The sequence below is a fragment of the Pan troglodytes genome, chromosome 9, assembly GCF_028858775.2.
Source record: "Pan troglodytes isolate AG18354 chromosome 9, NHGRI_mPanTro3-v2.0_pri, whole genome shotgun sequence".
Taxonomy (NCBI): domain Eukaryota; kingdom Metazoa; phylum Chordata; class Mammalia; order Primates; family Hominidae; genus Pan; species Pan troglodytes.
In genome coordinates, this window is record NC_072407.2 from 39,144,208 (window position 1) to 39,160,813 (window position 16,606).

The window sequence follows — 16,606 nt, forward strand, 5'->3', positions numbered from 1 at the left end:
CAGGGGCTCTCTGGAGAAGATCTGGGAGGATGGGACTCAGAAGACCTGCCACTCATTTGGATTGCCATACAACTGTAGGCAAAGTATCAGAGATGTCTAGTTTCTATCACAACGAAGGAGAGAGAACTGTATTCTTTGGGTAGAATGGGATGATGTGGGGAGGGATTATAGGTGAGGCCAACTGGTGAAAAGAGCACAGACCTCAGAATCAGAAGACCTAAGATTTAGAGTCAAAGTCCTGAATTCAAGACCCAATGGTAGGGGCATCCGCCATCCACTTGAACTGCTGTTTACTCTGTTGTAAAATGGTGTGATGCTCTCCTATATTCATCAAGTCTTTTTGGTTGCAACACAAACCAGCTTATGCTAATGTAAACAGAATAAAAGGAATTTATTGGAAGGATCTGACTGCATTCTTGCCATTGGCTTCTGTGAGGCACAAGTGTGTCAAGAATGGACTAGGACAAGAAACCCGAAAAGTGTTAGAACTCTAGAAGTATTTCCTGCATTTCTGTGAGCTTCTGGTTTATTCTTATTTCCCCTGCTTCTCTGTCCTCATGGAGGTGTATTGCTGCCCCACAGCTTCCAAGTTTGTGTCTTAAACCTTCAGCCATGCTCTAATCCCAAATGTCAGGAACAAAGACTCTGACTGATCGGGATTGCTTTAGGTGTCTACTACGGGGTCGAATCAGTCCTGGGCATGGGAAGTAGGGGTCACATAGTACAACTGTGGCTGCCAGAAGCTGCTTTTCACAATCTGGATGAAATATTCAGAGAAGGAACTATAACTTGTGGGTTGGGCCACAAATCCCAAAAGGGTCTTGTGAGTATTATCGTCACTGAATAAACTCTCAGGTGCTGTAAAGAGAAAATGTTGTTATTTCTAGTCAGAATATACAACCATCTCACAATGATACTCTAAGGAATCAAGGCATAGTCCTATGCAAATCTAAAATTGTCCATTGAATAGCCAAGGTCCGAGTCTACACATTTAAAGTTGTCTTATTCTAGGATTCTAATTTTTCAGAGGGCTGTGAGAGTCAACATTCTCCATTCTCTACCTTAGCAATACTCTTTTCACCTCCTCCACTCCAACAAAAGCTTCCAAAGGAAATCTTCCTTCTTAAAAGAAACTGATTTCCATGATTCAGAATAAAATTTAGTAAAGACTAATGAATTAGGACTCCATTAATTTAGCATTTTTGCTACATCAAGAATCAAAAAGGGATTAAACTTTTCTATCCCCATACCTCTTAAAGCCAGGAAAGATTTGCTAAGTGAAATAAAAATGTGGCTTTGGACAAGTTTTGTAACCTTTCTAAGACTTTGTTTCCTTATCTGTAAAATAGAAATTAACTTTTCATAGGATTGTTGTGACAATTAAATGACATTAGGCTTCACATGTAGAAAGTACTGGCTATTAGCTATGATGTTGAAGATAATGTTGGTTGTAGTGATGGTAGTAATAACTCTAGTGGTGATGGTGGATAATGGTAGTGGTGGTGGTGATGATGGTGGTGATGATAGTGGCAGTGGTGATGGTGGAGGTGGGAGTGGTGATGATGGCAATAGTGGCAGTGAAGGAGTGGTGATGATTAATTATGACAGAACCAAGAATGTATAAATTGTTCTCAGCACATAGTAGTCACATAGTAAATGAGTGCAGCGAACAAGCAATTTTTAGATAATTACAAGGCTCTTAGTTACCATTTACATACCAACCATGGATATGTCCAAAACAAATCATGCTTAAATGTTCATCAAAACAGATTCCTAAAGCCTTCCAATAGATGTTTAACCACTTTGTATGAAATGGAGAGAAGAGGAATAAATATGAATTTTAGTTACTACATGAACATAAAATAAATATAATTAAAAATAAATATAATTACATTCCCTTAAATAATAGTGCATAAAATATAGACTGTTTTGCTCGTCTTCCTTCCAATTAGCTTGCTACATAAAGCCACATACCATTAATTCAAATTTCATTGTCAAAAATTCACATTTCTAAATTTATTATCATCCAAGTCTAGGAATTGTCCTATCTGCATACTATTTTAACCTCCAAAGGTCTGTGTAAAACCCATTTTGTGGCTAACATGGATCTATCTAAAAAATCCAGTTGCATCTCTCCCCTTGGCACTTCCAGGGTGCCGCAGCCACACCAATTTCTTTATTTACCATAATTTGAAAGCCTTATTAATCCTAAAGGCTCAGCTCTATAATCACACTTGGTTAGCTTGAGACTAATCCTTAGAGGTTATTTATTTTTCATGAAGATTGCTTCCCAGCTACTGGTTTATTTAGACTTTACTAATAATTATTTTGCAAGAGCTTTTTTCACCACTGTTCATTTATATGTGTAGAATTCACACTGTGAATATGAAGTAAGGATTAATTTTTTTAAGAGTTAAGGTTTAACTGGAATGTTACTTTTTCTTTACTGTGCCAGATCATTCCTTTTCTGGGAAGCAGTCCCGTGAAATAATTAAATGTTGTCCCTTTAAAAGAGTCTGTGATCTGCTGCATTTGTAATCCTTGAATTCCATGATTCAGCCCAAGATCTCCCAGCTTTGCATTTCACACTCCTGCTCACATTTTGTTTAGATTTGGCTTTTCTTTGCGCGAGAGGAACAGGATTTATTACTACCAGTCAGAAGCCATCAGGCCCCAATATTCCAGCAAAGAACCCTAGTCTGCCAGAGTGAGTAATGCTCTGTCTGCACTCAAGTCTCCCTGAACCAGTCACCCCAAATAGGATGTCACTGCTTGCATTTATTTAGAAACTGTCAAGTTGTCTATGTGTTTCCTCCCACCAGTTCATGTGATTCCTGAAACACCCCTATGCGCTTTGATGGGAGGGAAAAAAAATAACAGTCCCTCATACATTTATGTAATGCTTATTTATGGAGCACAGTGTATATGTTAGGGACTGAGAGCTGAGTATGTGCTGGCGCCCCAGAAGGACATGTCCCTGTTCTCAGGTAGCTTAGAGGTCATTGAGTCCCACCATGAGGCAGGCACACCAGGAAATGGTCTTGATGTCTTCTTTCACTGACTACTCATAATAAACTATGGGAAAGGTCTGATTACCCTTGTTTTGTGGCTGGGATTACCGAAACTCCCAGAGGTTAAGTCATCCTCTGATAAGGGGGAAAGCCAATGCTCAGACCTGGACTTTCTCGGTCCAAGGCTGCTGATTGAATTCTGGATTCTTCCCAAATAGTGTGATCTCGTGTCAACTCAAATCAATTCAAGTTTCCTTTCCAGTTTCCCACATCCCATGGTTTGGCTTAGAAAGAAAGATGGTGCAACACACAATAGATATCAAGCATCTAAGAGTTTGGGAAGTGTTTGTGTGACCAGTGGGGTGGGCAGGGTGTCTTTGGAATGGAAAGTGGATGAGAGGGGAGCTCAAAGAGGTGATCCAGGAATTCCCAAAGGTGGACTTTGACTCAGTAAGTCACCAGGTCTGTTATTTGAAATGAGTCATTTGTGGTATGGGGGCAAATGACCTCAGTCCCTCACCAAACTATCGGGAAGCAAGCAAACAAAATAATCCCCGCTTCTGGGGAGAATAATCCTAATTACAGCCCCTAGAATTTGCATGCCCTTCTACAGTTTGCAAAGCACTTTCACACCTATATTTTCCTTGGTGGAATTGTTTACTGCACTAATGGAGAAGGGACCAGGACTTGATATGGCCTAGTTTGTTGGTTTTTACATATTTTTTAAGAATAATCATCTGTCAAAATGTAATTTCATGCAATAGTCTGGTATATAAAACTGATGCAGGTGGAACTTCTGTGGTTGGGATGGGGCCTGGGGAGGGAGAGGCACAGCTTACTCCTCAGCTTTTACTCTGACCACTAGGTCTGCTTCTGAGGGATCTCTAAGGAACCTCCAGTTTCCATGAAACACAGTAAGACAGACATTGTTCCTAGTGACTCCCCACGTCGCTTCACTTTCTTGCTCCAAGAAAAGGAAGCTGAAATCCCTGGAGGTTGCATGAGGTGAACAAAGCTGCTCCTTGTCCTGTATTCTTGTGCATGGAACCTACCAGGGCTGGTTTCCTCACATGAGTAGGGACTGAAGCCTTATCTGGGAGCCAGTTTGCCCCCAGTTGTTTCAAGAAATAAAGTGTCCTCTTGGTCACAGACAGCAGCAGTAACAACTTTTTCCTGCGGACTGGCGGCGTTTTCCAAGCACCTGCTCTTCAGGTGGGAGTTACGGGTCACTGTCTTCATTCCAGATGGGCAGCTCTTTGAGTCATGGCATGCCGGCTTCTGAGTGGCTGAGGACTAGATCCAGACAAGGATTTTTCAGTTCCAAACACTCTTCCTGAAAATGCAAGAGGAGTAGTCTTTAGTCAAACAGGATCTCCACAACTGAAAAATTTATACTGGACTAGACAATGGTAGTGGTTGCACAATATTGTTAAAGTACTACACGCCACTGATATAAACACTTTCAAATGGGTGAAATGGTAAATTTTATGTTACGCATATTTTAACATAACAATGATAATAATTTTAACTAAGTACGTTGCCTGCTTATTTCCTACAGGGTCAAGTTCAAACTCCCTGGCATAGCTTACACCTTGTAGTCCCCACACCTGTAACCTCATGTCTGCTATCTTCCCCCAGCCCCTTCATCTGATCTATGCTCAGATCAGCTCACATTGCTCTCCATTCTCTGGACAAGCCATGTGCTTTCACTTTTCTATGCTCAAACACAATTTTGCTTTTAGTAATGATAGCAAACACTTATTTAAAGTGCTTACTGCATGCATATGTAGACATAAATCTAGTGCTTAATACTTGCAGGGCTTTTGAGTCATTTAATCGTCACCAATTCTATGAAGTAATAGAATTGTAATAGTAATAATAGATACTATTATTAAGCCCATTTTATACTTAAGCAAATTGAGCTAATTGCCTTAGGCAAGGTCACACAACTAAGAAGCAGCCAAAATAGGGTTTGGATCTAGGTGTTCTAGCTCCTGAATCCATGCTGTTCATCACTACACTGTACTGCCTGTGGATGACTTACTTGTCCCTGTAGTTTCATCTGAAGAATTCCTCCTCCTCTTCCTTTGAGGCCTGCCTCAAATATCACTTCCCCTGTGAAGACTGCCTGGTGTTCTCCAGGAGAGAGTGTGACTCCCTTCTCTAGGAATGGTAGCACCTTGAACACACACATTTTGCAGCATATTTCACCTTGCATGGTAATGGCCTGCTTGTGAGTTTTATTCCCTACCAGAGGGTGAGGGCCCTGAAGATAGTGCCAGGTCTTATTTACCTCGATACCACACAACACTCATTACATGTTTGACGAATGAATGCATAGGTGGATGGCTGGGTGCATTTCTCTCAATTTTTCAATTTCTTGAAATAAATAACAAAATCTTACCTTCCCTCAGAAGTTCTGGCATGGTTCCTTTCGTCTTGCCACAGCCACTGATAATCACTTTCATTTTCTGTGTAACTCACCAGGCAAGAAGTCCATGCAGATTTACTTTTAGTAGTTCACATGAAAAATAAATACTGTGTTTGATTTCCAAACATTAAACCATAGTATATTATAGATAGATATAGAGTTATCATTCAAAGTATGGTATTTCAATCTCAAAAGGCTTCCCCTGAAGAATATTACAAACTCTTCCTCTCTTTAAGACCTGCTGGGTAGGAAAGATGGGAGAAAATGAATTAATGTTTACACAGAAAGGAGGATAATGGGGGCAAAAATAATAGATGAATGTATGGGTGGATGAGAGAATGGATAAAATGATAGGTGGATATGTTGATCTTGGACAGATGGGAAATGAGTGGATATATCAATAAACAGATATGTGGGTGGATGGGTGGAGAAGAGGATGGTGGATGGTTGTGGTTTTATGAAGAGATGTGAAAAAGGAAGTGTGGAATGATGGATGAGAAGTTGTAGGGGACGATGAATAGAAGAATAGCTGGTTGAATAAATTAAAAGGTGTGTGGTTGGAGGAATGAATGAGTGGGATGATAGATGGACCTAAGTGGTTAGTGGATGGACAGGAGGATGGATGGATGTGAGAGCCCCAGAAGGACATAAGGAAAGATGGGTGGATAGATGGAGGGGCGGATGGAAGGATATTTAGGAGGATGAATGAGCATGTGTGTGGAGAGAGGTGCCCACCCACACTGGCTTGAACACATGGGTTAGCTGAGCCAAATGCCAGCCCTATGACAGGCCATCAGTAGCTTTCCCTGAGCTGTTCTGCCAAGAAGCTAAAATTCATTCAAGCCATGTGGACTTGTTATTGAGGGGAAAAAGAATGAGCTCTCCCTCTTTCCACTTGGAAGATTCACCAACTCCCCACCCCTCACTCCCCACTGTGGGCACGGAGGCACTGCACCACCCAGGGCAAGACCTCGCCCTCTCTCCAGCTCCTCTCCCAGGATATCCAACTACCTGTGAAACCCAAAGATCTTTCTCCAGCCGGATTCAAAGAGAAATTTAGCGGGAAAGGAGAGGCCAAAGGCTGAACCCAATGGTGCAAGGTTTTATGGTTCGGTCATCCTCTGTCCTGACGCCGCGGGGCCAGCGGAAGAAGAAAGCCAGTGCGTCTCGGGGCGCAGGGGCCAGTGGGGCTCGGAGGCACAGGCACCCCGCGACACTCCAGGTTCCCCGACCCACGTCCCTGGCAGCCCCGATTATTTACAGCCTCAGCAGAGCACGGGGCGGGGGCAGAGGGGCCCGCCCAGGAGGGCTGCTACTTCTTAAAACCTCTGCGGGCTGCTTAGTCACAGCCCCCCTCGCTTGGGTGTGTCCTTCGCTCGCTCCCTCCCTCCGTCTTAGGTCACTGTTTTCAACCTCGAATAAAAACTGCAGCCAACTTCCGAGGCAGCCTCATTGCCCAGCGGACCCCAGCCTCTGCCAGGTTCGGTCCGCCATCCTCGTCCCGTCCTCCGCCGGCCCCTGCCCCGCGCCCAGGGATCCTCCAGCTCCTTTCGCCCGCGCCCTCCGTTCGCTCCGGACACCATGGACAAGTTTTGGTGGCAAGCAGCCTGGGGACTCTGCCTCGTGCCGCTGAGCCTGGCGCAGATCGGTGAGTGCCCGCCGCAGCCTGGGCAGCAAGATGGGTGCGGGGTGCTCAGCGCGGACCCGGCGGCAGCCCCTCCGGCTGAGTCGGCCCTGGGGGACTGGAGTCAAGTGAGCTGTCTGCGAAGTGCATTGGGATCCGGAAAGCAGGGCTGGGATTTGCGCTAAACCGTTGGAGAATGTGTCTGTGGAAGCACCATTTGGTTGAAAGAAAAAGAGAAAGAGAAGAAAGTTTGTTGGGCAGGCTGCCGGCGCGCAGTTTTGGGCGAGGTCGCTAGAGCTGGAGCACATGGCAGAAAGTAACCGTTCTCCTGGATGCGCACAGTCGTTGTCTGGACTAACAGGCTCCTGTGCCCAAGGGCTCGCCAAGCCCCACCGGGCTGTGTCTAGGCAGGGCAGAGCTGGGCGGGGCAGAGACTGGGGCTGGAACAGGGCGAGTGGCTGTTATCAAGGTGGTCACAGAAGGGATCACAATTCCAAGTGTGAGACTAGCTGGCAATGGGTTTTCCAGAAAGGGGTCCTGGGTTCTTCCAGCTCCCCACTGAGCCTTGTTCCAAAGCTTACAGTCCGCAGTGTCACTGCCACCTTAGCGCTGTGGAAGCTTGAACCAGCTCTGCAGTGAGGTCTTGGGTCTCCATGAGATTCCAGCCTGGGATAGGGAGCATGAATATGAGGGGCAACCACTGGACCAGCTGCTTGGTCCTTGCCACCTCCTGCTTCTGCCAATCAGTGTGGGGAAATCTCAACAGTAAGGTGGCTCATATTCCCTGCCTGGCAGCCTCAGAGCGGAGAGAAGAGCCTTGATACCAGGGCAACATCAGGGACCCTGGAGCTAGGGCTCCAATATCTCATGCAAACAGGGTCAGTGCTTTGTGGTGGCTATGGAGGGGAGGGGCTGCGTGTAAGGTATATTCTAGCACGGCTCAACTCCAAGCATTCTCTTTCTTTGTCTATGTATGTACAGATAATTACATGGCCGATTTGCTTATCGCTGGGCAAAATTAATCTTTCTTTTAAGAAGTGCCAGCTGGGTCATTAAGACAGCTCAGCCTGCATGCAGTAAATTCTACTTAGCAAATATTTATTAACCCAGTTCCACGGGGGTACTGAGAAATTGAAACACACAGTCTCACCCAGGTAGTTTAGATTGAGTACCCAGTATAAAGTATCTTGAATTACTTTCTGCTTTCTCTATCTTCCTACTTTCTGCAGTAGGAAGAAAGTGACCCTAGGTGGAGGCTAGGCAGGATGAGTTCTCTGTGCATATGCATCTCCCTTTCTGTGTGAGTGAGAGGTCATTGCTAGGTGGGGATTTGGGGATCTAGGATTTATACTACTGAAGCTGAAATAATAATAATAATGATAGCAACAACACAGCCTGTCATGGTGGCCCGTGCCTGTAATCCTAGGACTTTGGGAGGCTGAGGCAGCAAATTACCCAAGGTCAGGAGTTTGAGACCAGCCTTGGCCAACATGGTGAAACCCCATCTTTACAAAAAATACAAAAATTAGCAGGGTGTGGTGGTGCACACCTGTAGTCCCAGCTGCTTGGGACGCTGAGGCAGGAGAATTGCTTGAACCCAGGAGTTGAAGGTTGCAGTGAGCCAAGATTATGCCATTGCACTCCAGCCTGGGTGACAAAGAGTGACTGTTAAAAAAAAAAAAAAAAAATGAATACAGCGCTAGCTACCATTTACTGTATATTTTCACTGTGCCAGGCATTATGTTAAATCTTTTCCATGTGTTATCTCATTCTACCCTCACAATGGCCTAGTAAGAAGCTTCCTGTTATCAGGCCTGTTTGACAGGAGGAAAACTGATGCTTAGAGAGGTTAAGTGACTTGCTGGCATTCACATAGCCAGGAGCAGTGCTGGATGGAAACCCAGCTCCACTGAGCTCCAAAGCCTAGGCTTAGAATATGTTAGACTGTATAAGATGCACAAACTTGGAAGGATTTCAGGGAGGGAAGGATTTTGGTGGACTCTAGGCCTTAGGGAAAGTTCCAAAAGGGACTGGAGCTCAAATAAGCCCTTGAAAAGTGGAAACATTCAGGATGGGAGAGAAGAGTCAAGCTGGAGATCAGGGAGAGCCCTGGGCCTGGCCTGAGAGAAGAGGGCCCTGGTGGTTTCCCTATAGTCTCTAGGGAAGTTTATTTGTATGTTACCTACCAGTGCCATCTTCTGCTTTGTCTTTGGGCATTCTGACTCCTGACTCCTTCCAACCTGTCTCCCTGATTCCTTCTAAAAGGCCCCACTTCCAAATATTTGGCACTGTCCTAACCCTTGAGGTTCTCCCAGAGACCTGCAGGCTCCCTCCTGCCCCGAGTTTCCACAGCCCCTTTGCGCAGCATCATTTAGAGGAAGTACAATGAAGTGCCAGTAGCAATAACTGCCCCGGCCCTCGCTTTCATGTGCTTTTAAAGTTGTTTGGCAGGAACTGAGACTTGGAAAGGAGACATGACTTTGTCAGAGGGCTTGGGGCTGGGCATGGGGTGGGTGGCGGCGGGGAGAAGGAGGAAAGGGGAAGGAAAGGAGCTCTTGTTGCCCCATTCTGGGGAGTGGTGGACTCTGGACAACCATGAGGAAACTTTGGAAAGGAGCAAGGCTTTGAGGAGGAGGAGTCCAGTCTTTGCATGGGAAAGCAAAAAGTGGAGAAATGGCCAAATGTAGTTAAGTGATATTGGACCCAGAAACTCTGAGTTGGGGAACAGATATCTTGAATTAGGGGTCTTGTGCAGGAGGAAGAAAGTGGCCCTTGGTGGAGGCCAGGGGGGATGAGTCCTTCATGCACATGCATCTCCTTGTCTCTGTGGGTGAGGGGATCTTTTTTTTTTAATTATTATTATACTTTAAGTTTTAGGGTTCAACCATTGTGGAAGTCAGTGTGGCGATTCCTCAGGGATCTAGAACTAGAAATACCATTTGACCCAGCCATCCCATTACTGGGTATATACCCAAAGGACTATAAATCATGCTGCTATAAAGACACATGCACATGTATGTTTATTGTGGCATTATTCACAATAGCAAAGACTTGGAACCAACCCAAATGTCCAACAATGATAGACTGGGTGAGGGGATCTTTGCTTGGGAATTGCATGCCTGGTGTTGAGAAAGAGGAGAGCGTCTGAGAGCCCTGGGGCTTGGGGCTGGCACACACCTTTCTGCTCCCTTCTCTCTAATTGAGCATTAGAGACTCCGCCCCTTGCTGGGAGTTAGAACTTTAGCTGTGTTTTCCCATGTGAAGAAGCAAAGAGGCAAAGCTTCATCTGTGTTGGGGCTAGCATCAACCAATTCAGGTATTCCCCATTTACACATTGGACATCTACTTGCTGCAAAGGCATGGTGACAAGTCCATGTGTGGGAGGCTGGCAGCCAGCAGGAAAATGTTCCATTTGTTTTTTCCCAAATTTCCCCACAAAGGAGGGGATGCTGGACAGCATGAAATTCTTAGTTCATGACAGATTCCCTTCCATTCATTCAGGAACTATTTCCTGACTCACTGTCATAGACTCAGAGATGGGAACTCTAAGGATCATTTAGAAAACCTGAAAGAGAGGGACTAGTGACTTCCCCTCTCTACGACTTGTTAAGATATTAGGGCAGGGCATTTTCTCTCGTGTGTCTCTATCATGAGGACTGTGGGAGCCTCAACCCCACCCCCTGCAGTGGGTGGGGAGGGTGTGGTCTACTGGGGTAACAACATTTGTCTCATGCCTTAAATACTACCTTACAGACTCATTACAGTTTTATATATTACTCTACAATATACCCAATTTGAGTTTAATACAATAATAATGATATATATTTTTGACCATATAGCAATGTTGGTGTTCGAGAATGATTCTCTGTATTGTCCTGGGGCTTCTAGCGCCTCCTGGAACATCGCTAGATGGTTAGGAGCACCAAAGTTTTAAAAATCTGATGCTCTGCTATGGTACCATATGGTCCTGTGTAAAGCAGGGTCCTAAGTCCTGAGTCTCTAGGATATAGAGTCAGTGAGCACTGACTCTATACTAGAAGTGAAGCCGGGGGTAGCACAGGATATCTTATCTAAGCCTCCCAACAGCCCTATACACCTAGCACTCTCTTAACTCCATTTTCTAGATAAAGAGATCAAGACTTGTGGAGATGGCATGACTTGCCCCAGGATCCAGTGGTGGAGTTGGGATTTTCGCATTATCTAACATCCTCCCATGTTAGACTCCAATGCTTATGCTCCTTCAATTCATTATGTGTCTGGAGGACTTTGGAAACTATACGTGGCTCTCCCACACTACCTGTCCCCTGTGGCCAGCAGAAGTGAACTCTTGCATGGGTGGCTTCTCTCTCCATCCCCGGCAGGCTGTGGACTCTTGGCTGCCCTGCCCTGGCCTGTCTCTCCCCAGGTTTGGCCACAGATATCAGAGATGCCAACCAAGTTATTTGTAACTAAAATAAATCACATCCCTTATCACAGTCCAGCTGCCCTCCCAGATATGCTCTCATTTACAAGCTTGGAATAAAGAGAGAGGTGGTTGCTTGTGTACGGGACAAGTTAGGGCAATGCCCTCTGCCTGAATATTAGGAAAGCAGCATTACAGGAGCTCTCACTCTGACCAGGCAAGCATTTCACATGCACTGACCCAGAGACCCACTCCTCACATGCTCATTAGTAGGTTGTGCGACCCTGGGTAGGAGGCTGACATGGGTCTTGAACTGAAACCCAGTGTGTGGCTCTAGGTGACATGTGGCCACCCAAGTGAGGTTTCGGATCCACCTGCAGTGTCAGATCCTTCAAGGCTGCGGTCCCCTGATGGAGAGGAGGTGGTTGGAGATCACCTGGGCCTCCCCAGCACTGCCTCCTGGCTGGGGCTGGGGCTGGGGCTGGGGATAAGAGAGTAACTGCAATTATGTTTCCCCAGCACCTTCGCTTTAGGTCACTCCACCGAAGAGCCTGAAAGGGAAGTGGTTCTTGCAAAAGAATGAGCTGAAGCAGGTGGCAGATGCTACCAGGCACCATGTAGTTTTCAAAGGGGATCTTTTTCTGCCTCAGAGAGAAATTCTGGGGTTTGCACAGCAAGAAACCGATGACTCAATTTCCTTTGTGTCCCTGCTTTAATGGGAAGGTTGTAGGCGTTCTTTAGAATGGCAGGGTAGGTTGATACCTTCTACCTTAAATTTGATTCCCACTTTTCACTCACTTAGCAGGTTGAATTTTTTTTAAGTGTACCCCCCACAGCTGCCCAACTGGGTTTGCGAGGCAAGCCCAACTTGCCAGAGTAAACTGGAAGGGGTGCTTTCTAAAGTTTGTGATCCTGGAGTCTGGCCAGGCATGGATACAGTCATTGTGCGTTCCAGATTTTCTGGGAGAGTCAGGATCTCAAATATGCAAACACTCTACCAATTGACGTCTAGTGTATATTTTGACTAAATGTTTATATATTTTTCCACAAATAAATACATGACTTAATGTAATTGAAAGTCAAACACTTTTTGAAAATGCTTTTTGCATAAAGAAATTCACATATTTACAACTCCTTAACAAGGATGGTGTCAATTAAATTAATGTTTGATTCAGGACATGTGTACTTTGGAGGTAAGTATTTCATATTCCTCCCCTCTCCATTGCTCAATTGCCCCACTGGGTGATGTACCAAGATAAGCCACATGTTTGATTCTAGTTTGCTGGATGTGGACATATGCACATTGCTGGTGTGCCTATAAGTACATGCCTGAAGGATCTATGTGTGTGGTGGGAATTGGTGATGCCAAAGAATGCTAAAGACTTTCATGCCCCTTAAAGGGGAAAATAACCACAACAAAACAAATTCCATTGTATCTTCTCCTGTCTGTCTTCTGCAGCACTGGGGGAGTCCCCTGATAACAGGGATCATGTCACATTCATTTTTGTGGGCCCAGATCCCAGTAGTATTGACCCATAACTGTTGAACTGCAATGAATGTCTAGAATATAAAAGTCATGATATCTATATATATGGAAGCATGCTGTCAGTATGGGCTAAGGTGCAAATACATTTATGTGTAAGTGAGAACCGTGGTGATGGCTGTGTTGCTCAGGACAGGGCTGAGGAGGGCGCTTGGCTGGCTGACTGCCCACCACAGGCCTCATGTTTGGTCTACCCCAAACAGTGAGCTCACCCATCTGTTTGTTTGTGGCTTTGGTGGCTGCCTGCTGTGACCGCTGGGGACATCTGGCTAAAGACAGGGTTACTAGATAGTTGGGCTGAGAAGGGAGTGGGAGCCAGTGAGATGAGGACACCAACCCCAAATTTAAGCCTCAAAACAAAAACACTCCCCAGCAGCAGCCACCTTGGGGTTCTAGTTATTTTGGAGATACTGATACGAGGTTGAGATCCTTGGGTGAGAAGCCCACACTCCTCCAACCCCCATGCCTGCTTCTGGAAGGTGGTGGCAGAGGAGAGAAGTAGAAGTACTATATGGGAGATGCAGGAGATTCTTGCCTTCTCTGTCGGTCTCTTTGGGCAATTATCAAGCTGTCGTCTGACCAGATACTACCATAGCTTCTTCAGGGGCAAATCCGTAGGGAATCCTGACATCCGACGGGGAGCCACTTTGGCAATGGCAAACGGTGTCTCCTCTCCACAGAGCTTGTGATGTCAGAAATTACCCATAACTGGGGCAGGTTTTGTCTTCCCAAAGATTGTCTGCCCAGCTAGACCTGAGAGACAGGGAGACAAACACAGAATGAGGGGGTGGGTCTTGTGGGGGTGGGGAACGATGGAAACTCACAGAGCCAGATCTCCCCGAGTTTGAGGTGCACTGGCTGCCTGGGTGTGTCCTCCTGAGGCAAGTGTCCCTGCTAAGTGCAAGTGTGGGCAGACAGATCTCAGGTGGGTGGGGAGCGACTGAGTCACCAAGGAGGTGATTTGCAAAACTCAGGTCCCAGAAACTTTCAGGTCTTCAGCTTTTAAAAGTAAAGGTTAATTGCAAAACTCCGGGGTTGAGGGAAGAGATTATTCACATAGACCAGTCATTTTGAGCATCTGCTGTTGTGGCATTGCAAGTCTCCTTTGCAGTGCCTGAAAGTTCATTTGTTTTTGAGAGCTCTTACGCTTTTTCTGTTTGCATCTTTGCACAAGTTCTAAGTTTCTGAGAACCCTCACCACTATTAGTAATAATAGCAAACACTTACAGAGGGTTGACCATGTACCAGCGCCATTCTAATTGTTTCCTATATACTGCCTTGTTTAATCCAAACACTGACTTCATGAAGGTGGTGCTGTTATTATCTGTCTTTTACATATGAGGAAACTGAGGCACAGAGAATTTAAGTAGCTTGCCCAAGGCCATGCAGCTGATAAGTGATGGCGCTGGGATTCAAACTCACATCTGGCTACAGAGTTCATGCTCTTCGTCACTATGTTAGAGTGCTTCTCTTGGTATATTAAGATATCGAGGCACCCTAGAAATCCAGACGATTGTACCTGGAAGTACTGTAGTTGTTTTCAAAAACTTCATTTGGGAATCTAGTTGTGGGTGAGGTCATAACATCCACTGAGCTTTTAAACATGATGTCAGAGGAAGGGGTTAGAATTGCAAAAATGAAGGAGGAGGAAGTTGTAATGGAAACTTCTTCCAATGCATATTCTGAGTTGACTCATTCATTCCGATCTCTCAATAGAAGCTCTACTCTCTTCTATGTGATGGAAAGTTGAGGATAGGGTAGGGCTGAGAGGGATGTGAATTGAGTTGTTTGTTCATTAGGATAGGATAGGGCTGAAAGGGATGTGAATTGAGTTGTTTGTTCATTATCACTTCATTATTTGTCACCTGGATGAAAGGTGAAGGTGGCTGATTAGTGTTTCTCCATCAGCTAGAACTTTGACTGGGAAATGAGCCAATCAAATAGCAGCAAAATATTTGCCCTCAGCTTACAGGCCCTTGGTTCCAGGGTCTTCTCTCCACCGGCTAGAATGGATGAGGGAGGGAGAGAAACTCTGAGAAAAGAGGCTGTCAAGAGTAGGGCTGTACATATCCAGGGTACAAGGAATTTGGCAAAAGCTGGAAGTGTACTATAGCCCTTCTCTCCAGCCCTAGCCTAAACCAGATGACCAGGCTTCTATTTGGCCCAGCATGTGACCATCCCATCAGAGAGCAAGAGAGTTTCCTCTGGGTACCCCTCACTGAGAAAAAAGCCACCCAGGAAGGGAGGAGGCAAGGCCCCCTGGGAACATCTGGCTCAGTCCACAGGAAGGGATGCAGGCTTTTTCCTGGGAATGAGGACTCATCCCATATTCCAGCCCCCTTCCCCCAACTTTTTTTTTTTTTCAATTTTAGTGCATCTCTTTACACTGAAACAGGTCTGCAGTGACTTCTAGGAGGACCCACACACCAGTCGTGGAACTAGGCAGCATCTTTTTCCACTTCCTTTCCAAGATAGTAGCACGATAACAGTAAAGCCCCTTTGCAAATGTTCACTATTATGCACATTAAGATGCCAGGGAGAGGGCCGGGAAAGGTGGCTCACACCTGTAATCCCAGCACTTTGGGAGGCCGAGGCAGGCGGATGACCTGAGGTTGGGAGTTCGAGACCAGCCTGACCAACATGGAGAAACCCCGTCTCTACTAAAAATACAAAAAAATTAGCCGGGCATGGTGGTGCATGCCTGTAATCTCAGCTACTTGGGAGGCTGAGGCAGGAGAATCGCTTGAACCTGGGAGGCAGAGGTTGCAGTGAGCCAAGATCACGCCATTGCACTCCAGCCTGGGCAACAAGAGCGAAACTCGGTCTCAAAAAAAAAAAAAAAAAAGGTGCCAGGGAGAAATGAACAATTCCATGCAGCCAACACCTGGTCTCCTGCGTTTGGCTTAGAAGGGCATTTCTGCCCAAGCCCCCAGCTCTAGTCTTTGCACACTTTAAATGAGTAGCTACTACATGCCAATCACAGATGTTGCCTCTGCTTAGTATCCAGTCAAAAAACCAGAATCTAACAGAGCTAACTAAGCACCATCTTGCAGGAAACCAGCTGACGTCAGCTCCGCAGCCACCAGTGAGTTACTGGGCCCACATCTGCCTGCAAGAGGGGGAGGGGAATTCAGGTAACCCACAAGAGGGGATAAAAGTTCGGGGAAGAAATCTCCTGTCAAGGAGTTTGTTTTTGCAGTGGATCCTCTGCAGTGAGACTAGTTGTCTTTACAATATCATTAGAGGTCAGGTACATTCCTGTAGACTCCCTTAAGTGACTTGCTTTCTCCTATTGTTCCCCCTGAAAATTCATAAAAACCTCACAAACACATCTCCATTTAAAAAGAGAAAGTTTAAAGGATGCCATGTAATGGTTATCTCTTTTCTTTTGCCAGTGAGCATAAAAGCTCCTTAGGGAAAAGCCCAAACCCTCTATACATTTTCATATTCATGATAGCCCTGAGCGGTCAGCACAGTTCCCCAATTATAGTGGGTGCTCAATAAACACTTGGATGGCTTACTGAATTAATAATGTTTCTAGACTTGGCTAGCAAAGCCATCTCTGTTACTTATCTTTTGTGATTTTTATAGGTTC

The 16,606-nt window shown here is 45.6% G+C and overlaps 1 protein-coding gene and 1 long non-coding RNA gene across 16 annotated transcripts in view; one reads left to right on the top strand and one right to left on the bottom strand.

Annotated features, from left to right (window-relative positions):
• Positions 1 to 373: 373 nt before the first annotated feature.
• LOC134807246 (uncharacterized) lies at positions 374 to 6,779 on the bottom strand. 2 transcript variants are annotated; one of them, XR_010147158.1, is made up of 3 exons: positions 6,454 to 6,701; positions 5,416 to 5,680; positions 374 to 4,344 (listed from the first exon to the last, which is right to left on the bottom strand). It is a non-coding gene; the product is annotated as an uncharacterized LOC134807246 (long non-coding RNA). The 2 variants fall into 2 exon arrangements; XR_010147159.1 differs by having other exon boundaries at positions 3,763 to 4,344; positions 5,416 to 5,683; positions 6,454 to 6,779.
• CD44 (CD44 molecule) overlaps positions 6,566 to 16,606 on the top strand; it is a 93,461-nt gene continuing 83,420 nt past the window's right edge. For 13 of the 14 annotated variants that reach the window (XM_016920662.4, XM_009460215.5, XM_016920661.4 and 10 more), the window contains exon 1: positions 6,957 to 7,090. In XM_016920662.4, coding sequence (XP_016776151.3) covers positions 7,024 to 7,090 — 67 coding nt within the window. In that variant the 5' untranslated portion in view covers positions 6,957 to 7,023. Of the gene's footprint in view, positions 7,091 to 16,606 lie in introns of all 14 variants that reach the window. The other variant, XM_001152726.8, reaches the window with a different exon arrangement.